This window comes from Leptinotarsa decemlineata, unplaced genomic scaffold, assembly GCF_025532065.1.
Source record: "Leptinotarsa decemlineata unplaced genomic scaffold, Ldec_3_MD MMD2_tig00026358_RagTag_RagTag, whole genome shotgun sequence".
Taxonomy (NCBI): Eukaryota; Metazoa; Arthropoda; class Insecta; order Coleoptera; family Chrysomelidae; genus Leptinotarsa; species Leptinotarsa decemlineata.
Genome location: NW_027412703.1, coordinates 512,745 through 538,314, shown reverse-complemented (window position 1 = coordinate 538,314; position 25,570 = coordinate 512,745). Strand labels below are relative to the sequence as shown.

The following is a 25,570-nucleotide window of genomic DNA, read 5'->3' as shown; positions in this document are numbered from 1 at the left end:
AAGTCATTGTTTCGGAATACATTGATTGATTCTGGTATTAGTTCGTGAATATAAGGTAATGGTTCATAAACAAAGGCTGTACTAGATTATCAAATCCATTCTGGGAGGTTGGAGAAACCGTTCTTCCATAAAAATAATTCTATTCTGAAAAATATGAAATGAAGCAAAAAGTTCCTTTGTTATTTTTTGACATTATTATTATCTCAGAAACGGTTGCTGATTTTATCGATTCGAGAATACCATTATATTGCACTCCTGAAAGGTTATTTTTGTTCCATGTAACCGTTCTTGTAGGACCAACCGTTTCCGATATAGCAATAGCGGTATCAGCTAAAAAAATATTGAAAATGAGAAGCGAGGATTTCAAGCAGAGTTCAATACTTCAAATCTTATTTTTTGGTCACTCTGCTCATTATCTTTCCTGGTGGGATCATCTTCTCTTGATATTTTGTGAACGATATTACATTTTGCTTCAGAGACAGCTTTTATACCGTTTAAAAGGAAATAAAATTCAGCTTCCATATGTTCACTTTTTATTAATTTCGACAGTTATTGAATCAAATTTTGTCCTCAGTAGATGAACAAAGCGACTTCTGGTCCCCTTCAAAGTCGCGCATCGTTGGCAAATATTTCGGAGAGACTTTAGTGAGTAGAAGAGAGAAAGGTGTGACGTAATCGGTGCAGAGAAGGATGAAATTAGTATCGGAGAGATACAAAGAGCGTGGCCTCCCTTGGGATACTTGTCACATACCAGTCACGTGGTCCTAGTAGTCCGTAACATTGCCGCCATATTTTTTCTTCAATCTGATTAATCATTTATCATTATTAATATATGACTTTCGCGCTTTCAATATACAATTTTTATCGAGTCGTATTCCTACACCTTCATGCTCAATTTGGAACCAGCAACACTTCAAATGCTACATCGCCTCATAAACAACTATTTATTTTTCAACCGACAACACTGAACCTGTCATGCTTGCTTCGGCGGCGTATCACCTCGATACCATCTCCATCTCTCTTTGCATCGATTATGTCACACGTGTCTCTCTCATGCTTACAAACACACCTTTTTATGAACCATCAACTCTTCCCCAAATCTAAGGATATTTCTCTGTCTTCTACAATGTCTGTCCCGACAAAAAACAACCGCTATAAATATCAACAATTCGCAATTTCTCCCAATATTGCACGTTGGTGTTGAGGCTAAGGACAACGTCTACCACGCCGACGATCTGGGTTCAATTATCACACCCATAAGTTTTTTTTCGATTTAATTTCACTCAGCTGCCGATGACCACTTGGAACACGTGACTAGTACGTGACAAGGGGGCCCGAGGGGTGAGGCGGAGTCCCAAGAGGGTCCGAGGGATGAGACGGAGTCCCAAGAGGGTCCGACGTGCGACCTTGAAGTGGGCCAGAAGTCGCTTTGTTCATCTACTGTCCTCCACACTAGATCTTTATATATTCAGCTAAAAATGTTTTCATGAAAAATTCCAGCAACATCGTTATACCTCCTGAAACATATCCGATTGTGAGGATGGCGAAGGCTCCCTGTAAATGTTCCAATGACAAAGCTTCAAACGGAGTTGTATTTTGCATATTATCCATTGAGTCGTCCTTGCCAATTTCACTCAAATATTTCTCACAGAATTTTATTACGAGTCCTCCACAAAGTAATCTTGTAATCACAGGGTTGATTTTTCTCAACAGTGGGTGGCCTTTTCTCATAATGAGGCTTACGGGATACGATAATAACTGTTGGTGTAGAGGAAAGAGTTTAGGTTGGCCATCTGGGTAGGTAGTTGAGTTACTGTTGAGGGCAAGAAGATATTTGACAAAAAACTCACTAGATATAGTCCAGAGGTCTTCTCTATTGCTGACTAAATTTAGCCAGTATTCCACCGTTTCGTTTTCTTCTGAGATTGTTTCATATGTTTCGAATATTTTTTGTATCTCATCTGAGTATGACACGTTATACAGCATTCTGTATTTTGCTATTCCACCTACAGTGTATCTCATATTTCCAAATACGTCGAATATTTCTTGTGAAGATTTGATTTGATGCTGCTTAATCGGGTTTTTCAGGTAATATATCAAAGAGCATGTGTAAATTGATGAAAGTATTATACTGAATATACTCAAACTGACAAAGAATATTCGCTGTATATCATGTACAGGATGTCTGTCTACGGCGTGACCTATTATTACCTGTAGAGAATACAGCAAGGGGTCTTGAATTCTGGTAATACCTTTCGATCTAGAAGTACAGTAGAAAATGAAGCCGAATATAATCAAAACAGCAAAACATATAGCCCACATTTCTATAGTGAATATCGCCGAAAGTACTCTCCATTTTGGTACGAATTTAGCAGCGGGAACCACGTATACCAAAGGTTCCATGTGGTAAAATTGGGAGAAATCAAAGTCTCTCAGAAGTTCAATGTTTGTATCAAGGTTTCCAATTCCTAAATATAATTTTTCGTGAACTAAATTCAGATTCCCTGTCCAAGAATTTCCAAGCTTATCACCCCAACTGTCGACACTATCTTTACTCATTGTTATATTGAAGTTAATATTCAAAATGGACCCAACGGTTTTTAGAACTTCTATTTCAAAGCCACTTCCGTCGCTAGTAACGAAGGGAGGGTAAGGTTTCGCTATGACGTTCACTGTACAGTTCTCGAAAGTGTTTCCTATATCCATTTGAGAGTACTTGTTTTTACTATTGGAGGTTCGACCTGGAAAAGTTATAGTAACAGTATATTATGCGATATAACACAAAAAAATTGATATTACTGCTCATTGAAGCCCAAAAACGTTTTATTTATTATTACTATTAGGATAGGTTAGGTTAGATTCAAATGGCAGTGACCTGTAAGAAGGCTTGTTAGACATCTTAGTTCATTCCTACTGTACTCCAACAACTATTTGGTATCAATTCGGAGGGTAAATAAACGCCAGCCAATCCTGGGAAATTCTTGCAGAAGTCCATAGATATTCTTGCCATCCAGGTGTTCAATATTTGTTTGGCAAAGCCTAAATCCTCATTGCCTTTCAGGCTAGTATGGCCAGGAATCCAAAACAGATACATTATGTTGAGTCTTTCCATCGGGAGAGTCGTTTTTAGCAATTTGCTACCAATTTAGACGTTGCTCCGTAGGAATCAAGAACTTCCAAAGCCGCTTGACTGTTCGAGAATATTTTTATTAAATTGTGTATGAGGTTAGATTCTTCCAATATCTCGGCACACGATTCAATAGCGTACATTTCCGCTTGAAATACAGTCGCATAGGTTTCTAGGCAGGTTGATATCTCTGTCCTGGGTCTGTGACTGAGAACACCTGCACCAGAACTGGTAGGTGTTTTTGATCCATCTGTTAACCAACAACTATCTGCTTTTGATATTTCCTTCTCCCGGGGAATGTAGGCACCTCTAATCAGGGACAGTTCGTAGTTGACGGTTGGAGGTCACTTCCAGAATGCTGTGACTTCCAATGCCAGCCAACAGTCTGTTACACTCTGCATTAAATTGTTTTGTGCACAAGTATATAAGTAGTCCATCTAGCATCTCTCTTCAGAAAAATTTGGAGAGACCGCTGCCGGTGTGCCAGTGTGCCAGAGTGCTTGGCCTGGGCCATTTTCTGTAAAGCCTTCGGCCACCAGGCAATTGCACCATAAGTGATCATTGTTCTGAAAATCATCACATGAATCCAATGGATTTGCTTGGAACCTAAACCCCAAGTTTTACCACAAATCCTTCGACATGTCCATAGGGACAGCCTGACTTTGTGTACAACTTTTTCCAAGTGAGCGTTCCAGGTAAGTCTTTTATCAAGGGCAATGCCAAGATATTTCACCTCCGTTCCAAATTAAATGACTTCACCATTGAGGGAAAGTGGCGTTAGATCGTCCAATTTTCTTCTCCTGGTGAAGAGGGTTATCATAGAAATCTGCTCCCTCAAGCACCAACTGTGAGCAACATCCAACGTACATTGTAGAATATTACAAGCTACCCTTTCCGACATGGACCTTGCCAAGATGACAAGGTCATCTGCATAAGCTTGCATATCTATTTTCCTTCTGAGGAAGACATCAAGCAGGAGGAGCGCCCACAGAAAGGGGAGATACTACCCCACCTTGAGGGCAGCCTCTGTGACCTTGAACCTAATGGCCGAGCTTTGAAGAGTCGTCGTTGCAGTTCTGTTTACCAGGATAGCATAGATCCACCCAGTTATGGTCGATTATATACCTTTCCTAGCCAGAGATGATCCTATACTGTCATTACACTTTTAGATTTATCTAAGGCTTTTGACTGCGTGTCACACACGCTGGTACTTGAAAAATTACAATATTATGGGGTGAAAAGAGTTCCCATTAATACTTATCAAATCGTACCTCACAAATAGATATCAAGCTGTTTCTTGCAATAATATCATTTCTAGCTTCAAACCTGTAGTACATGGAGTCCCTCAAGAATCTATCCTTGGGTCCTTACTTTTTATTATCTACGTAAATGATTTCTGCAATTTTATGGTGCCAAATGAAACAATTCTTTATGCTGATGATACCACCTTAATCTACAGTGGAAATAGTATCAAAAAACTAACAGAAATATCGGAAGACATTGAAAATAAAGCTAATACTTGGTTTCTAACAAATAATTTGAAATTAAATACCAATAAGACACAACGTCTTAAATTCTCCACTGTAGGCCCCTCAAATGATAGCGTGAAATTGCTTGGCATAACACTTGACAATACTTTATCTTGGCATCAACATACAAATCAGCTTAGGAGCAAGTTATCCAGCACTATTTATGTTCTAGGACAACTTCAAAATATTACCAGCTTCGATATATTAAAATTACTTATTATTCGCTTTTTCATTCTCACATTGGTTATGGGATTGTTCTTTGGGGAAAGTCACTTGGTTCTATCAATAACTTTAGGTTACAAAAGCGAGCCATTCGAATATTGGCAGATGTAGGTTTTTGGGAACCGTGTCAGCCAATTTTCAAAAAACTTGGTATAATGCCTGTACCAACGTTATTCATTTTTCATATTTTGCTAGAAATCCACAGAATTGCGAGTACCTTACTTAAACGTTGTAATATTCATTAGTACCGTATGAGAAACGCTGAAAAGATCTGTACAAATCAACTGTTTACCAATCAAGCTGAAAGATCTTATACTAAAACCAATAATGATTGAGAGTAGAAGTAAGCCCGGTTGACAGCAAATCGGGGGCGTGCTTATCAATTTTTGAGAGGGTTAAGAATGAAAGAAAAACTCTTAGTACAATTAGTTAAAATATTCATACACATTTTTTATTTATTTCATTAAAACTTTGCAATATCGTAATTTACCTAATCGTTGTAGTCATTAGGTGGGCCTTATGAAAACGGAGTAATAATCGTGGTAATTATAGTAGGTACCAAATAAATTAACAATATTAATAAAAAACACAATATATATATATATATATATATATATATATATATATATATATATATATATATATAACTTTTTTTCACTATTGGGTTGCAGCAATTGATAAGTGAACTCTTTATAACTATTCTCAAGCTTTCAAGTAACTTAAACTCATCGTCAGGGGTACTAGAAAATACAAATTACAAATTTTTGATAATAGAATATAATATAAATGTACAAATTTTCGTCTAATCTTCAACCTCAGATTCGTCACTGTTGCTACCGCTATCATCAAAGTGAATTATGATTGGTTCAATATTGTGTTCAATACGGTTGTCTACGTCCCACATTTTTTGCACCTCTTTTAAAACATGCTGCATGCATTTCTTCCAGTCTTCTGCAGAAACAGTTCGAATAGCTTCTTGTAGGTGATGTTGCACGTCCACTATTTTAAATGTTCTGTTTTCTCGTGCCACATATCCTTTTACTTGCGCCCAGATTAATTCTATCGGGTTTAATTCGCAGTGGTATGGTGGTAACCTTAAAACTGTAATTCCACGACTTAACGCCATTTCATCCACTGCGAATTTTTTATATTTGTCTGTGTGTAATTTTCTTAGCTGAAGTAGTTCTGCCTTTAAACTATCTTTGTTATATTGGATGTTCTTATTAATTACCCATTCCTGAATTGCTGCTTTTTTCCATGATTCTTTCGGTAATGGTTCTAAATGTCGATTATGGTATGGGACATTGTCCATGACGATGACAGACCCAGGTTCCACAAGTTGAATGATGCCTTCAAACCATTTTTCAAACACCTCCGCATTCATCTCTTCATGATAGTCGCCTGTTTTCTTAGATTTAAATATTAATTCACCATTTGGTAAAAATCCACTGTCGCTTCCTATATGCGTAACTATCAGACGACTACCTTTTCCAGATGGCTGTTTTAACCCAACTGACAAACCTTCAATAAAGGCTTGTCGTGCAATTCTTATATTACCATCCTGCCATACTTTTTTGACCGTATGTCCTTGGTTAACCCATGTCTCGTCCATGAAGTACAATTTTTTTTTGAGCTTCCGAAATTCGTCAATTTTTCTTAGATAGTTTCTTCTCCATGCTATCATTCAACTTTACCGTACGTAAATTTCATTTCGTGTACAAGTTTCCTAAAAGTTTCTTTACCCATTTTTGGGACCAATTCATGATCGCTAAGTGCCTCCAGAACTGTTTGTAGTGTGGGCATCTCATTTCTGAAAAAGAAACTGTGAATAGTTCTGCGTATACTGGTTTTGGCTTCTTCATCAACTGTGATTTTTTTTCGTCCGCTACTAGTTTTTGGCGTTTGTACGTCCCCATGAATTTCTGCTTCTCTTAGTATTTTATAAATCGATGATTTTGGTACACCGGTATAATCAGAGCACATATCAACTAATTTATCTTTTGTAATTGTGGAACTTAATGATGTAGAAATGCCCGGTTGGTTATTCGGAGGTACACACGTAGAATTACAGCACATATGCACAAAGTCATCTCTTGGTGGCTGATGATCTCTTTCAAGACAGTAAAATACTCGCAGTACAATTTGTTTTTCTCTTACTGACCGAGACTCCGACCGTTTTACCTTTTTCGACGTGAAGGCCCGACCATGTCTCCCATTTTTTGAGTAGTTTGAGAACGGTGTAGAAATATAATTATGTAACGCTTAAACACTTATTAGCACTATTATTTTCACCAATTGTTATCACAACACGTGAAAAATGGTCAATAAAAAAAGAAGGGGTATCTTACAGTGGAGAAGATGATTATAACAATATGTCAACTATCGTCAAAAGTTTGAAATGAAGGGGGTTATATTTTCGGGAGTGATTAATTTTTGATTAAAAGTTGTTCTCGCTAAAGATTTAATTTATTTCTGCGAATAACTCCATTATTATTCATAATACGCACCGTTTTCACATGTATCCATCAAAATAGCGTTCGCCTGTGAGCCACAAACACATGCATCACTGGTTTCTAGACTCAGTTGATAGAATCTGAATATTTGAGGATTTTCAGAAACCAATACACCTGTTTGTACTATCATATTTTCCCACAATTTTTCAAACAAATAATTTACTATCCAGGTACTGTTCAAATACAGATTCTCAATGTACATCAAGTAATATGCGTGAGTATTGAAGAGTCCACATTTTTTGAGATATTCTAAATAATCAGTAATTTGATTTTCTTGTTCGAGAAAAATGAGGTAATAATTTGAGACATACATTCTTCCAATTTTCCACTGATATTCATAGTTTTCAACAGACTCAAGCTCTTCTGCAACTCCTATTGAAAGTGTTTTCACTTGAAATTTCTCTTGTATTATCTTCGTCACCGTTTGATAGATCCCAAGAGATTGCGACCGAATGTTATTGGCAACAACGATGGTTAATAACGAGGGATTCTCATTTCCTTCCTCTCGATCAGGAATAGTTTTCATTATAATGCTTTCCAAGCAGTCGCTGGCAATTTGTTCTTTCATATAATCATTACAGCTGAACCCATTACAACCGCACTTATTACGTAAGATAATACATATGGTTATGAAGAAAACTCTGATGCAGACCATATTTACCCAAAATATTCATGTAAAATATGAACGTGCATCGTTTTAAATCGTAACCAGATATCACGTTTGCGTGATAATTGCCGGACTGAAGTGAGATAACAGTTGGCTAACATGGAAATCCTTTCTTTAGAAATCGTAATCTTTTTCGCTTCGCCTCCCAATGAAAGTTACGAGTACTAATCCATTAGGGCTGCTACTAGGTCATGATTGTTTCTGAGTGATTAAACGGATGTGATATAACTCCAATAGTGTGCAGGCTGATGAATATACGGTTTGTCTAAAAGTGAACTTTCATTTTTCTCAAAAAATATTTATTTATTCACCAATTTCTATTTCGTTTTCTTCGAAATAGTCCCCCTCAGATACATATTCTTATAAAATTGTATAGAGCTAGCCTGGCGTAGAAATATATACCACCCAGTTCGTTGGCAGCCAGGGTGATATACAGGGTGTCCAAGATAAGGATCCTAAGCATGGGAATCTCAGTACCTGTTGAGATACAGCTTAGGTTAAATTAGGAAAAAGTTGTGTTCTTTAAAGCTTATTTACATACCGTTTAGAAACTTGAAGTATTTTCATGGCCTGCTGAGATATTTGGGAAAAACCAGAATTTGACAATATCAATTTTATTTTTTTCTGACTTTATTTGAAAATATATCAAAAAACGAATAAAACTTTTTTATTGGCACTTTTGAGGTACTTCACGATGGTGTTTTTAGATTTTATATCCGACGTTTCGTTTTCAAGAAACCATCATCAACTTTATTTTTCTATATGAACCGAAACAAAAGTACACCCTGTATCTGATTCCATTTTTTATTACAAATTCAACGATGTATCACATGCCATTGTTTTCTTTTTAGTTTAAAGGAAAATTACATTTTTTCTATTTTAAAAAAAATCTTTAAGTAGGCGTTGCAAACAAATGCTTTGACGTAAATACCTGTCACCGAGCCTGTCAAATATTATTTAATTACACGATAAAATAGTAATTGTCGCTGTTGTTAGCATGTTTGTCGAGTTGTTGTTTTTAGAGTTATTGTTACTGTTGTCGTTATTATTGTTTATTGTTGAATAGATAATATTGTGTTATTATCGTCGAATATGCCGGGTGAGCATTATAGCCATGAAGAAAAGTTTGACATGCTAACGTGCTACATTTTGTGCCACAAAAATACTGTAATTACAGCAGCAATGTATCTTAATACATATCCAGAAAGAAAGCAGCCATGTAAGTCCATTTTCTTAGAGCTGGCTCGAAATTTAAAAGAATATGGTTCATTTAAAAAGCCTGTTTTATCTCGAAAAAAGGAATCTTCAGAAGAAGCCCAAAATAATGTTTTACAAGCAGTTGTTGAGAACCCTGAAATATCAACTAGGCGAATCGAAAATAATGTAGGAGTAGCCAAATCCACAGCTCAATTTATTTTGCGTAAAAATAGATATCACCCCTATAAATTTAGGATTTGCCAAGGACTTAAACCAGAGGATTTCGAACGGCGCCGAAATTTTTGCGAATGGTATACATGCGCGTGTGAAGAAGATTATAATTTCCCTTCAAAAATAATATGGTCCGACGAAAGTATGGTCACTAATAATGGTATCTTCAACCGCCGCAATACGCATTACTGGGCTCAGCAAAATCCGCGTGTTAAGAAAATATCAAGACATCAAGAACGTTTTGGGTTTAATATGTGGTGTGCAATTTTAGGAACTAAAATACTAGGTCCGTTTTTTTACTATAATTCTTTGACCGCCGAACGATACCATCATTTATTGCAAAACTATGTAGAAGACTGTTTAGATAATTTACCTCTGGCACAGGTCAATAACTGTTAGTTTCAACAAGACGGTGCTCCTGCACATAATTCTAGACAAGTTCGAGAGTATCTTTCGCAGCGATTTCCTGGAAGGTGGATTGGAACCTTTAGTGAAGTGTCTTGGCCAGCGCGATCCCCTGACTTAACTCCTCTGGACTTCTTCATATGGGGTTTTGTTAAAAACCGGGTTCACCAACATTCTTTTGAAACTGAACAGCAGTTACGAGAATGTGTAACTGTTGCATTTAACAGTATTACACCAGAGATGTAACGTGATGTTTTAAGTTCTACAGTTAGAAGATCATACTTATGTTTGGAAAATAACGGAAACCTGTTTGAACACCTCCTTTGAATTAAATAAAAAATGCGTTAATTTCTTTGTTGTTTTCATTACTTTAAAAAAATCATTATTAACCTACTTAAAAATACACTTTAAAAATAGAAAAAATGCAATTTTCCCTTAAACTGAAAAGAAAACAATGGCATGTGTTACATCGTTGAATTCGTAATTAAAAATGGAATCAGATACAGGGTGTACTTTTTTTTCGGGCTATTTAAAAAAATAAAGTTGATGATGGTTTTTTGAAAACGAAACGTCGGATATAAAAACTAAAAATACCATCGTGTAGTACCTTGAAAGTGCCAATGAAAAAGTGTTATTCGTTTTTTGATATCTTTTCAAATAAAGTCAGAAAAAATAAAATTGATATTGTCAAATTCTCGTTTTTCCCAAATATCTCAGCAGGCCATGAAAATTCTTCAAGTTTCTAAACGGCATGTAAATAAGCTTTAAAGAACACAACTTTTTCCTAATTTAACCTAAGCTGTATCTCCAACAGGTACTGAGATTCCCATGCTTAGGATGCTTATCTTGGACACACTGTATATACCTAAAGTTGGTCAGAGAGACCCACACCCTAAATTGGTACGACCAATCAGCCTTACATTCTTTCTGTTGAAAGGACTTGAGAGGATACTGGACGGACACATCAAGAGGGTAGCATTATATACATCATCCTGAATAATCACCAGTATACTTATCAATCCGGCAAATCTACAGATTTAGCATTAAACAACTTTGTAGAGAAAATTTTCCAATCCCTTGACAACAAGGAAATTGTGGTTATTGTATTGCTGTATTTCTTGATATTGAAGGAGCATTTGACAATGCACTACCTAAATCTATAGATCATCTCTGGCTAGGAAAGGTATAGAATCGACCATAACTAGCTGATTTAATGCCATGTTGGTAAACAGAACTGCAACTACGACTAAGGCGAGGCCATTAGCTTCAGAGTCATCAGAGGCAGATTCCAAGCTGGGGTACTATCTCCCCTTCTGTGGTTGGTCCTAATAGATAGTCTGCTTGATGCCTTCGACAGGAGAAGAGTAGATTTGCAAGCTTATACCGCTGTGGATGTAGCCGTTACTACGTGGTAGAAAATCATAATGAAGAACAGAAAAATGAAACTTTCTATGTTTTCACCACTTTTATTTGTAACTAACGTTACTGCAGTTTCGTCCTGTGCGGACATTTTCAAACTCATACAATAAACTAACGATGGTTCATTACATTAGCCCTTATACAGTGTGTCTCACTTCTCATGGAAACACCCCCGAATCTTCCGTAATATTCGAGGTAGTACGATGAAACTCTCTGGACTGATGGAAATGCTTAAAATGCACCTACCACCTGGCCAACCCCTGAATGGGGTTGGCCAAAGTGATATACACTGTCCGCCACTCGCGATGGAACACTCCATTTTTACGATAAAACATATTAGGGGGCAAAATAGGCTCAAAATTCCTTCAGATTCGTGATCAGGACTACCAACTTACTAGGATTACACTTTTCTCCTAAAACAATTTCAGTCCTGAAAAATCCGAATTTGTCTCACTTCTTATGGAAACACCCCCGTATCTTCCGTGTTATTCGAGGTGGAACGATGAAACTCTCAGGACTGATGGAAATACTCAAAATGCACCTACCACCTGAAAGGGGTTGGCCAAAGTGATATACACTGTCCGCCACTCGCGATGGAACACTCCATTTTTACGGTAAAACATATTAGGGGGCAAAATAGGCTCAAAATTCCTTCAGATTCGTGATCAGGACTACCAACTTATTACGATCACACTTTTTTCCTGAAACAATTTCAGTCCTGAAAAATCCGAATTTGTCTCACTTCTTATGGAAACACCCCCGTATCTTCCGGTAGAACGATGTCTCAGTCTCAGGACTGATGGAAATGCTTAAAATGCACCTACCACCTGAATGGGGTTGGCCAAAGTGATATACACTGTCCGCCACTCGCGATGGAACACTCCATTTTTACGGTAAAACATATTAGGGGGCAAAATAGGCTCAAAATTCCTTCAGATTCGTAATCAGGACTACCAACTTACTACGATCACACTTTTTTCCTGAAAAAATTCCAGTTCTGAAAAATCCGAATTTGTCTCACTTCTTATGGAAACACCCCCGTATATTCCGTAATATTCGAGGTTGAACGATGAAACTTTCAGGACTGATGGAAATGCTCAAAATGCACCTACCACCTGAATGGGGTTGGCCAAAGTGATATACACTGTCCGCCACTCGCGATGAAACACCCCATTTTTACGGTAAAACATATTAGGGGACAAAATAGGCTCAAAATTCCTTCAGATTCGTGATCAGGACTACCAACTTACTGGGGTTACACTTTTTTCCTGAAACAATTTCAGTCCTGAAAAATCCGAATTTGTCTCACTTCTCATGGAAACACCCCCGTATCTTCCGTAATAATTGAAGTAGATTTTTTTTTGGTTTTGACATCAAAACATGAACGAAATTGTTTAAGAGAAACTCGACTTTTGTTTTCTCATAAATAATTTATTTTTTATTTTGTTGTCAGGAAAGTTATTCCTGAGAAGTGAGACACACTGTATACCACCCCTGTAGGTACTTGATTGAGTACCTGAATTAACAGTTTACAATGCCACCTTATGTCCACCTTATCTTTGGGATTGAAAAGGAAATAAGATAACCTTACCTACTTTGATGCTACAATGATAAAGAAAATTCGAACTGACGCAGCATTTTGATGTAAATACAAAAGAAACGGCGACATTCACGCATTTCACGAATTCATACGTCTTTGGGCAGAAATCAAAAGAGCCGTTGGAATAGCTTATAAAAAATTCATTCAGAAAACTGAGAGCGAGATTATTCATAACCCCAATAAGTTTTGGTAATTCATTAACAAGTCAAAATGTACGAATGGAATCGGAGATAAAATGTTACATGAAGGCAAGCTACTCGATAATTTCTTATGTATTCTTGATGATTTTGTAGATTTTTTCAGTGGTTCTTATATAGTGTCAACATCAAGTGACCATGCGAACAACAGTAGTGATATTTACAGCCTAGTGATCAAAACGTTCAGTATTAAACATGTTTATCATACCCTGAAGAAATTAAATCCTAAATTTACTGCGGGACCTAATCATGTTCCAGTATTAATCATTAAAGATTCTGCCTCAGTTCTGGTTGAACCACTAACAACTCTAATCAATATATGCCTGAAAACATCAACTGTACCATCAATATGAAAAACGTCGAAAGTCTGCCCAATTTTTAGAAAAGGAGATAAAAGTGAGATAAAAAATTACAGACCAATTTATATCATATGCAACTTTTGTACAGTGTTTGGGATGCTTCTTGGCAAGACAGTCTACTGTCATGTTAGCAACATTATTAGTCCCAATCAACACGGTTTCATGAAATCTTGTAACAATCACTCAATGTATTGCGGAGGGTATTGATTGTCAGTCTCAGACTGATGTCATCTACACTGATTTTTCTAAAGCGTTCGACAGACTTGACCTGCTCATCAAGCTTTTTGACAATGTCTTAATAATAACTCTATTCAAATCGTATTTTTACAACCGTAACTCACATCTGGTATACCACAAGGGTCAAACCTAGGAGTCCTACTGTTCAATGTCAATGATATCGAAGATGCGATTGATGTCAATTTCTTTTAATACGCAGATGACTTGAAGCTCTATCACAATATAACATGTTCAAATGATTGCGAACGTCTCGCCCTGAATTTAAATCGCATTGCTTCATGGTGTCGAAAGAATAATCTATCTCTCAACATATCCAAATGTAATGTAATGTCTTACTCACTGAAAACGAACTTGAATTCACACAACTACGTCATAAACAATCAAGTTCTGGAGCGTCCTGACACACTCACTGATCTAGGTGTTACTTTCGATTCATCCCTCTCTTTCCATAAACATATTGACACTACTCTGACAGCTGCTTATCGCAAGTAAGGATTCTTAGTTAGAAATACAAAAGACTTCGAAAAAGCTTCAATATTTAAATTATTTTATTTCACTTGTGTTCGATCTAGGCTGGAATATGCATCTGTTGTGTGGAGTCCCTACTACCAGGTTTATATAACTAGAAGCCCTTCCTAAAATATATCTCTTTTAAATTTTAAGGCAAGTATCCTACTGGAGGAATACCGTATAATGAATTGCTTGAAACTCTCAATTTTTGTAGTGTCGAGGTAAGGCGTAAATATTAATGTTTTTTTAATTCAAGGTAATAAGACCATTACCTGCTCTAAATTGTTACTTATGTTGAATTTTTGGGTTCCTAGACGGTCATCTAGGAATAATGTCCCCTTTTATCTCAAGACTCCGCGACAAATATAATGAAAAAATCTTCAATTTATACAATGTGCGATACCTCTAATTCTGTTCGTCGTGTCATGGATGTATTCAACTGCCAGATAATTATAGATATCAAAATACATTTCTTAGCTAACTGATAGTTCTGTTTTTTTATATAGATTCACAAGTTGTACTATGTAAGTACATATTTGTAAATGCCACTGTTCCTTCCTATTGTGTAATTGGGTTCATCCTGTAGAATAGTGTTTGAAATAAATAAGTGAATATATATGATGGGCTGTTTTCTCGGGTTTCGCTCTGTATTCTGTGTTTGTTATCCTCATGACGATTATTTTTACAACGTTTCGACAAAGTCTCATTTACCATCATCTGGTGAGTTTAGCAACTAGACTAACTCATTCGAACTCTTTTTCTTAACTTCTAGTACGTCTTTCTTTTGTGAACCTTTCGTGTACCTTTCTTTTGTGAACCTACAATACAGAAAATAGCAGCCACTAACGGTTTCTCGAGGGGTATTGTAGATGACATAATAAGGAAGAAGAAGTTTAGGTTGAGAATGAACGGAATCTCGACTTTCAGAAAGGACAAAACCAAGATAAATACATCTCAGTTCCATACCACCAATATACGAGGAACTTTGGAAAGATTTTGGAGGAACTAGGTATGAAGGTGGTTTTTAAAACACGTCATACACTACAGAGCCTTTCGGGAAGTCCAAAAGACAAAGTTGAGAATTCGAAAAAGTCTGGAATTTACGAAATTGAATGTAAGGACTGCGATGCAAAATATTAGGGACAGACAAAAAGATCTATTAAAGTAAGATATAAGGAACACATAGCACACTTGAAATATGGAAGACCTGAAAAATCAGCAGTCGCCCATCATATTTTGCAACAAAACCATTCTAAAGACTTCAGTTCATTAAGATTAGTTAGACAAATTAACAACAACAGGCAACTAGATGCCTATGAGAGTGTAGAAATAAGTAAATACAATAATATTATGAATAACGATGACGGACCTATACCAAAGAGCATATTATATAGCTTGTTAAAATAAATTTGAAAAATGTTGTTGGGTTTACTGATTACTACATAAGGACACATTGGAGAAAATGGAGGCGGTAGAGCAAAAAAATCAAATCTGTAATTTTCAGTTTCTTGCAAATATATCAGAAAGGTTTAGTGATTTTGTAGATCTGAGAATACCATTATATTGCTTTCCTAAAAAAGGTAACTTTTGTTTCATTTAGCCGTCCTTGTAGGACCAACCGTTTTCGAGATTGCAATAGTGGTGTCAGATAAAAAAATGGCCTCATCAGTAAATATGTTAATTGAATGGTACTTTTTTATGAACTGAAATTCAGATGAACGACTTAATTGATGTTGAACAATCTGTTGAATTTCTAGGTTATTGGCCTTCAGCCATAGCAATATTATCACAGATTTCATTGCATCAGACAAGTATGTGGAAAAATTCTTCAACATCGCAATGTGTTACTCATATTGAAAAATGCGAAACATACCCACAAAATGTATTTTTATACCTGGCAACAGAGTTCATATTATGCTTTTCGTCTAAGAATGATTCCATATTGACAATGCTGCAGAGATATATAAATAAAATATTTGCCTCTGAAAAATAGCCCATCACAATTCTATTCATATAATATAACTATAAATATCGCAAGTAATAACATGTTGTCTTGGAAGAGAGGAATTGATAATGAAAATAATTATCAAGCTTACATTTATTTTGATGACCTTTCGCCATGCTATATATAGTGCTTTGTTTCTGAGCTAACCGTTTGTTTGAAACAATAACATCTTGGATATCATTATACAGTGTGTAACAACAAAAACTTAACAGAGCCGTTTTTAAATATAAAAAGTAAAATGTTTAAAAAAAGCTCGGACACGTCGATTTCAAATTAAAGGGGGACATCTTTCAGACGAATCATATTTTTTGTAGTACGCACCCCCTCGGAGGGGTGCGTCCGACGACCCTTTACGTTCAGAACTTTCATAAAAAAATAATTTTTGCTTTTTATGACAACCTGCTAATACATGTCCATTTGATTTCGTAAAGAAGTAAGAATTATTTGTTTATTACGAGGAGATTTTTTCGGGGGATGGGGTTGGTTACCACCCTTACATTTTAGGTAAATTGAGTGGCACCTCCTTATGGAGGTTGCCTATTGACGTGTTTATTTTATGCTTCTGATAAAAAAGTGAATCATACTAAAAACTTACCTACACAACGAATACAATCTGCTGATTTCCTTGAATGCTGATGACACAGAAAAGTTTAAAAAACTGTTTTAGGGTTAATAAATCCCAATAATTGTTTTTAAAGCACACACAAAAAAAGTAACACCTAATAAGGGTAACTCACATAGGAAATTTAGAGGAAATGTTCAAAATGTGGGCCATTTTGCTCCATACAACAATAAAGATTTTGTTCGAATTTTGCTCTTACATTATTCAATATCTCAGGAGTTATAGCTCGACATTCATCAATAATTCTACGACGTAATTCATCCAAATTGGATGGATGTGTAGCATAAACTTTACACCTTAAATATCCCCACAAAAAGTAGTCCAGTTGTGTTATATCTGGTGATCGTGATGGCCATTCAATTGGACCTCTTCTGCCAATCCATTGTCCTTCAAAATGATTATTCAAAAAATTTCGAACCTGTTGGGCATAATGAGGTGGTGCACCGTCTTGTTGAAAATGGATAGATTCATCTTGACATCTTGGATCCAGTTAAATTATTTCAACTATACGAGGTTGTATTGCCTCTTCAAGAAGTTGTAAATAAGAATCACCGGTTGAATTTCCATCAATGAAAAATGGACCTATAATATGATTGCCTAATATTCCGGCCCAGACATTCAACTTTTGGGAATTTTGGGTATGTATTTTTACCTATCGTCTTGGGTTTTCATCCAACCAATAACGGCAATTGTGACGATTCATGCAACCATTTAAATAAAATGAGCTTTCGTCCGAAAAACGGATGTTATAAAGCAGCTCGGGATTTTGCATTAATCTCTCACTCATACCCTCACAAAGCTCCTGTCTTCGGTCAAAATCATCCCCATTGAGTTCATGAACAAGTTTAATTTTGTAAGGATGGAATTTGTGGTTTTTAAGGATTATCCATGCGCTCATATGGCTTATTCCGGCCATTGCTGATAAACCTCTGGTACTTAACCTTACTCCAATCGCATTATTGTCATTCACTACTCTTCTCTGAACATTTCTTTTCTTATTCAAAACCAAACCTGTCTCCCTGAATTTTGTGACCAAATCCAGAACGTGATTTCTGCTTAGGTGTTTACCAGGGTTACGCTCGTTAAATAAAATTGATGTTCTATTAACATTTTGGTCGTTGCTAAAAAATAAAGCAATAACTGAAACCCTTTCAGCAGTAGTGTAAGGCATTTTTAAACAAACAACAATACACGACCCGTTTAAACAAAACAATCGAACGATGTACTAATGAAAACTGGAAGAAAAGGAGTGGGTATTGATTTAAAAAAAGGGATTTTATTTAACAAAAACTGATAAGAAGAACTGCTCGAAAGTTTTTTGATGTAGGCATACAAGTTACCGAGTGGTCTGTCTAATGTATTATTAACATGGTAATTTTAACTTCAAATTATCTCGAAAACTAATCGTTACAAAAATTTTCTTTTAAAAGAGTTGTAAAGATATTTCGAAGACCTTTAAAACAAGGTGCCACTCGACCTACTTTCCCTATCTAAATAAGGGTCGTCGGACGCACCCTCCCAAGGGGGTGCGTACTACAAAAAATCTGATTAGTGTGGAAGGTGTCCCCCCTTAATTAAAAATCGACGTGTCCGAGCTTTTTTTAAAAATCTTACTTGTCATATTCAAAAACGGCTCTGTTAAGTTTTCGTTGTTACACACTGTATGGTAAGATGTAAAACGTTTCAAGATTCAGGAGCACACATTTTTTCTATTCACTTTATACTCCAAATATTCATTATGGATTCGAATTAGATAACATTCACAGGTTTGCTACAATACAGTATATGAAAGAGGTGAATGTTCACTGACATGAAACACTGCCATCCTCACTGGCGGACATTCTATGTTTTGGAATAAGGCACTTGCCTTATCGTTTCTTTAGCACTCGTTTAGATAACATTACCCAATCCATTCATAAAATCACGACTTTATGTCAAGAGTGAGATTAGTCTTCACATATCATCGATGAAACTATAAAATCACATTCAATCGCTTGTTGAATTCAATCCTAGCCATGAGAATGTTGTTTAAATTGAAAGGGATATTTTTGAGGAGAGTGGAAGAGCGCGTCTTTTCGATAACTCACCTTACCATCAAGACCGAACTCTGCCTTTTGCCGGATTACCATATAAGTTTGTATTCTATTTCATAATTCTATTTTGTATTCTGGAGCAATGAAATCTATTTTTTTTCACCGTAGTGTGCGCTGGTCAGGCCCTATGCCCCGATACATTCGGGAGGGCGCGCCAGCATTATCAGCCAATGACCACTCCCCACACCGTGGGGTAAGTAATCATTGGGTCTGAGAATCATGTGCCCTGAGCAAGCGCAGTGAGCCAAGAATAACAGCCTTCTGCATCTGTGCGGCTAAGATTTCTGACTTAGTGCGGCAATCCGGTATGATTTTGAAATTCGAAAGTAGCGAGGCCATCATTCCACCAAGGACTCCAATAATCAGAACAATCATCTTGACAGAGTAATCTGGATAGAGTCTGCGGAGTTCGAAGGGAAAATTTCGATTTTTTATCTGTTTTTCCTCCTCTTTTCTGACGATATTTGTCTCGCAAGGAGCTGAAAACTCCACGACAAATATCGTTTTGCTCTGGTGGTCAAGAAGAATTACATCAGGCTTATCAGCTTGTATGAGCCTGAGGGTGGAGAACGAATAGTTCCAATAAATTCGGCATTTCTCGTTTCCCACAACGGATTCAATATCCCTGGAGTGTAGGGCAACACCGGTGTCTCGTCAATACCGTAAGAGTCCCGTAGATGGTAATATAGCACTCTTAGGGCCGCTTTATGTCGATGGATATAGGCCAAGACTGCATATGCTGGACATGCTAATAGTAAGTAAGTCTCGGGCGCCTCGCGGTAGGTCCTGCAACTGTGTCAGGTGCAGGGCCTCTATACCCATCACGCGACTGTGGTAGACTGAGGTATTGAAGACAGCATCCTGATAAGCCGTGATAAACCCCTCAGTTTCCGACTTCAGCCCACTCGACATGAGAAAAGCGAACTTCAGGCGCTTTGATAAGCCAAGGTCTCCAAAGTTATTGAAGAAGACCCCATGCATTGGCTTATCCTTGTGTTTCCGCAAAAGTAAGGTGATCTCTGCTGCTTTTATCTGAGCTTTTTGCTGAACGGGTTCCAAATTAGTGACATAGTTGTGGTCACCTCGTTCAGTGTCAAAACTATACCGAGTTCATCAGCTGCTCGGGCAGCTGCCCTAAAGACAAATGCTTCAATTCCTGCTCTTCCATGGTCACGGACCTTGCAGAGAAGGGGATCCAAACTCCTGACGACTTTACAGACTGTATCGAGTACTATTCTGTCATGTAGACACTCCAAACTCAGAAGTCCACGGCCTTCCTGTTGTCGGGAGAAGTACAACTGTAGAACGGACGATTTGGGATGCAAACTCCTATAGAGATGCATCATTTTTCGGGTCTTTACGTCGAGTTGATACAGTTCCTCCCGAGTCCACTTCACTACTCCAAACGAGTGGAGTGAGATTGGAACGTCAAGCATATTTGTTGCAGCAACTTTGTTCTTCCCCGACAGTTCCGATGACCAGATCTGTCGAAGTTTGTGCTGATACATGCCGCGGAAAGAGTTTTTCACTGCTGTTATTTCTTGTGAGTGGCGTTGTTCCACCCCGAGGTAAGTATACGTCTCTCCGGCATCCAGATGGTGTAGGATGCTTCCATCTACGAGCTGCACATCCTCTCCGTAGTCCTCGCATCGTCCTCTTTTGAGATGGACCATTGCGCATTTGTCTATCCTGAATTTCATACCGATAGCATTCGTGTACTCTTCCACCACCCTCAAGGACTGATGGAGATCCTTCTCTCCAGAGGCTTGAAGTTTGAGATCATCCATATAAAACAGATGGGTGACCTTGTGCCTCCGGTTTCCGGAGGTGCCACAGTTATACCCTCGAGTATTTCTGAGCGCAACGGATAATGGCAATAGTGATATGCAGAAGAGAAGGGGACTGAGGGAATCACCCTGAAATATACCCCTTCTGAAAGTGACCCACCCTGTTTGGACTCTTGCTTGACCAGATGTTATGGTGAAGCGAGTTCGCCAAAGTGGTATCAGTTATTCAATGCATCTCACTATGTTGTCGGGTACCGCAAGGCATCTGATCAAATGCAAGATGAGCTCAAGCGAAATTGTATCAAATGCCTTACGGTAATCGACCCAGGCCATAGAGAGGTTACGCTTATATTGTATCGAGTCCTGCGTTACACATCTATCGATGAGCAGGTTCTCTTTACATCCAGCGACTCCTCTCTTCGACCCTCTCTGCTCATATATCCGTTCTCTCAACTCGGTCAACCGCGGTGAGTATTCGTGTGTACAACTTATTACACGAATTCAAGCATGTTATCGGTCTGTAATTCTTAGGAATCGACAAATCTCCGCTTTTGGGGATAAGAACGATCCGCCCCTGGACAAACCAATCCAGAATCGGCTGCTCTCCGTCCAGCCATGAGTTGAAAACTCTGGCCAGTGGCGGTGGGTACTTGGTAGTTTTTTCCACCAATAAGTGTTCAGCCCATCTGGGCTGAATACTTATTATTATTATTATTATTATCATTATCAAATACGCGACGGACTGTGACTGCTCATCGTTTTGAGGTTCAACTCAGTACACCTCATACTTCACTGTTCAAGAACTCTTTCATTTAGAAACCTGCGTTTATGTGGAATGTACTTCTTGAGCAGATTTTTCCAAATGAATTTCATCTCCAGTGATTCCAATCCAACGTGAATCGCAACTTTCACCCACGCACCACTCTTAGACCGCCTTAAGGATTTTTTTGTAGTGCTTGTATTTTTCCTTTGAAAAATTGTTGGGGTTTCCATGCTGTTCTAATAAAGGTATATTATTATATTATTATTATTACTATATTAACATAGAATAAACACGAAAGAAAAAATACTTCCAAAATAACCACTTCCACACGAATATTGGATTTAAAAAAAAAACATTTTTCTAATCAGTTTATACTCCAAATATACGATATGGAATTGAATCAGATATGACTCACAGGATTGCTATAAAATGCAGTGTATGAAGTAGTTGAAATATCACTTACATAAAACACTGTCATCCTCAATAGAGGACATCCGATGTTTCTTTGGCACCAGTTAGGATACAGTTATTTCATAAAGTCAGGACTTTATGTTACTATTGAGTTTGATCTACTCATGTCATCGATGACACTACGTGATCATATTCATTCGCTTATTTGACTCCATTCAATCCATTTTTGGGAAAAATGTTTTGGCTTTCTACTTCTCCATCTCCATACAAAAAATTTGGGAATCTTCCGAAGAAACGAAGAAAGCAATTAATTTCTAAATAAACTCTTCACGAAGATGTTCAGATCATGCGAAAAAGTGACTTTCAGACACAAACTAGAAGATAACGTCGTCTTGAAACAACCAGTTTCATAGAAATATTGAATATGAACATCAAATTATGCAGAAAACACCCTTTTCTAATCAACTTGTACTCCAAATATACCAAAAAATTGGGAGAATTTAATTTCGAAATCTTCGATGGTATTCTCGAAGAGGATCACGGATATAGAAATCTCAAAATAAATATTGTTTCGGGTGAAACTGCCAAAAACCGAAAATACTCCATAGCTCCTCTCATGCCCGGAATTTGTGATTGAACATTTGTTTTCCACCCTGTAAAGGAGTCAAAACAGTCTAGACCCTTCAAAAACAACGTACAGAAACCAACCCAGAACTTTCCGTTTTGAAAATAGTTGTTGCCCGCGACTTCGCCGGCGTAGAATTTGTTTGTCACATTGAGTTTCGTGACAGAGCATTTTGAAAAATAACTACAATCTCCAAACCCCTATTTTTTCCCCTTGGGGGTGGAAATTACTGATTCTTTTTCTTGATGCTTATACAGGGTGTTCCTTAAACACTAATATTCAAGGAGGTAATTCTTAGACCCATTTTAAGAAAAAACTTCCCATGGATGTATGTTCCTAACGCCTTAACTTTTGAGATACAGGGTGGCAAAGTTTTCAAAAATAATCAGTTTTTTAATAATAACTGAAATAATTTTGTAGACATCTTTGGCATATTTGGTACATATGTTCCATGCCTCAAGGCGCATTTTCTGATGTACACAAATTTGTATTTTTTCAAACAGTGGCATCCCTACGGGTTTCGCATTGAATATTTTTGGGGGAAAAGTACTACGCCAATGCTTTCGTATTCCAAAAACACTTTATTGTGAGATTTTCACTAAATTGTTTTACAAAAACGCAACACGTGTTTCGCCATACAATGGCTTCATCTGGCGTGTCTTTCAAAGTTGAAAGACACGCCATCATCAAGTATCGGCCGATTCCATCATATAGCCAATGCTTTCTTTTCAAAATAAAATCATTTTTAAAATCCTCATTTATTTTTGAGAAAATTTGATCTCATTTTATTTCTTTGTCCGACGCATGATTTTCACTCAAAAAAAATAAAAATCGACAGAAAGCAAATTAAGAAATTAGATCAATTCTAAAATGAATGAGAATCTGAAAATTGCTTCATAACGCATTACCAATTCCCTAATAATATTTGAAAACATAATCTGCAAAAAAATAAATTTTTCACAAAAACGAGTTTTATTTTATTTTGTGACAGTAAGTCTAAACGAATAGCACAAATTTGTTAATTAGTAATAATACCAAAACCAGAGTTCTAGCGATCTTCCTCGTACTCGTCTCAGGATGTTCCTCAATTTCTTGCAGCACCGCTTCCTCAATTTCAGGAGTTCTTACTACACGAGGTCTACCTTCCGGAGTCCCTTTCTTGAAACTACCAGTTTCCCCAAGTCGACGATGAATATTTGAAAAGGTTCGGCTATCTGGTAAGGCACGATTAGGATATCTTTCCAAAACGCGCTGTGACAGTTTTTAACACCCAACACCTTACTTTAAACCATCATCAATATTAGCTACTTTTTCTGCTTTCAATCTTTAAAAGAAATCACATATCGACAAACTGCATATTTCCAAGAGGTGCAGTAAATAAATTCTGCTACACGTCATTTATTCCAGGATAACTAAATTTATGTTTTCAAAAATTATTAAGCGGTGCTGCGTTATGACGTAATTTTAATTGAGAACAGTGCATCTGACAACAAACAAATACCTTTTAGATCCTCAATTATTTTGCAACAAATCTGATCTCTTAGTTTGCTTTCAGTCGATGCACGATACCGCATCAGATTTTTAAGGAATTCATCCTTAAATAAAGCGATTTTTAATTTTTTGAGCGAAAACCAATGGTCGGATAAAAAAACCTAGCAAATCAAATGTGCTCAAAAATGTATGGAGATTTTAAAAATAATTTTTATTTCAAGATAAAGCAGTGGCGTAGTATTTTTTTCGCCAAAAATATACATTTCAAAACTCGTACGTACGCCACTGGCATAGAAAATTAAGAAAATTGTACATCAGAAAATGCGCCTTGAGGCATGGAACATATGTACCAAATATGCCAAAAATGTCTATAAAATTATCTCAGTTATTATTAAAAAACTGATTATTTTTGAAAACTTTGCCATCCTGTATCTCAAAAGTTAAGGCGTTTAGGACATACGTCCATAGGACGTTTTTTCCTTAAAATGGGTATAAGAATTACCACCTTAAATATCAGCATGTGTTTAAGGAACACCCTGTATACGCTATACAAAGAACCTACCTACATATTCCAAGATTCTAAAGCAAATTCAAATCCAAGATAGAGTGGATGTAAACATTGACATGCCCTACGCACGTGATATTGAAAATTTCAAGAATTGGCCAGGGTCATATTCAGAACCAACATCTTGTTGATCGCAAATACTATATCATACTTAGGAAAACTTTTTTATAATAACGAGTGAAATGCACAAGTTCTGCAGTTTAACGGGAAAAATGCAGATAATATGTGTGATATAAAAAGATTTTCATTGGATTTTCACAGCGCACTCAAGCATTATATGAAAAGAGACGTAATTATTTCTTTATTGATAATTTTTATTTTATATAAAATCAAAAGGAATATTAATCAAAATTATTCAACTGGATGAATTTGTCTCTTCATCAGTAGTGTCATCCTCACCAATCTAAATTATCAGTGGCTCGCTTTGTGCCTCTATTATGTTATCAAGCTTCCACATCTTTGTCTCGACTTCCGATATCACATGCCGAACACACTTCTCCCATTTCTCCGCTGAGACTCTTATTAAAGCCTCATCAAAAAGTACTTTGAGATCTGCAAATTTGAACGTGGTGTTATGCTGAGCTACAAAATTCTTCACATCCGCCCATATTAACTCGATGGGATTGAGCTCGCAGTGGTATGGAGGCAGGCGAAGGACAATTTTATTTTGGCCTGCTGCCATCTCATCGACTATATATTTTTGGTATTCAAGCTTGCGCTCCTTGACAATTTTTAGTAGCTGTACTCTTAGCATTGAGTCTTCAAAGCTAATATTCTTTTATCGCAGCCAATTTTGGATTTCAACCTTCTTTGAAGACGTTGTCGGAATCTTCTCTGACCGTCGTGAATGATAAGGTGCATTGTCCATTACAATCACAGCATTATCCTCCAGATGGGGTAGAATTTTGGAAAACCACTGTTCGAAAGATTCACCGTTCATTTCTTCGTGATAATCTTCAGTTTTCTTCGACTCGAGACACCACAGCCCTTGAGCA

At 37.0% G+C, this 25,570-nt stretch overlaps 1 protein-coding gene across 5 annotated transcripts in view; it reads right to left on the bottom strand.

The window, feature by feature from the left end:
• Positions 1-503: 503 nt before the first annotated feature.
• Positions 504-25,570, bottom strand: part of LOC111511904 (uncharacterized) — a 32,350-nt gene continuing 7,283 nt past the window's right edge. For 2 of the 5 annotated variants that reach the window (XM_023167972.2, XM_023167973.2), the window contains exon 2: positions 504-2,741. In XM_023167972.2, coding sequence (XP_023023740.2) covers positions 1,453-2,706 — 1,254 coding nt within the window. In that variant the 5' untranslated portion in view covers positions 2,707-2,741 and the 3' untranslated portion in view covers positions 504-1,452. Of the gene's footprint in view, positions 2,742-14,271; positions 15,032-16,086; positions 16,262-25,570 lie in introns of those variants that run through there. The other 3 variants (XM_023167970.2, XM_023167969.2, XR_012467925.1) reach the window with 3 other exon arrangements.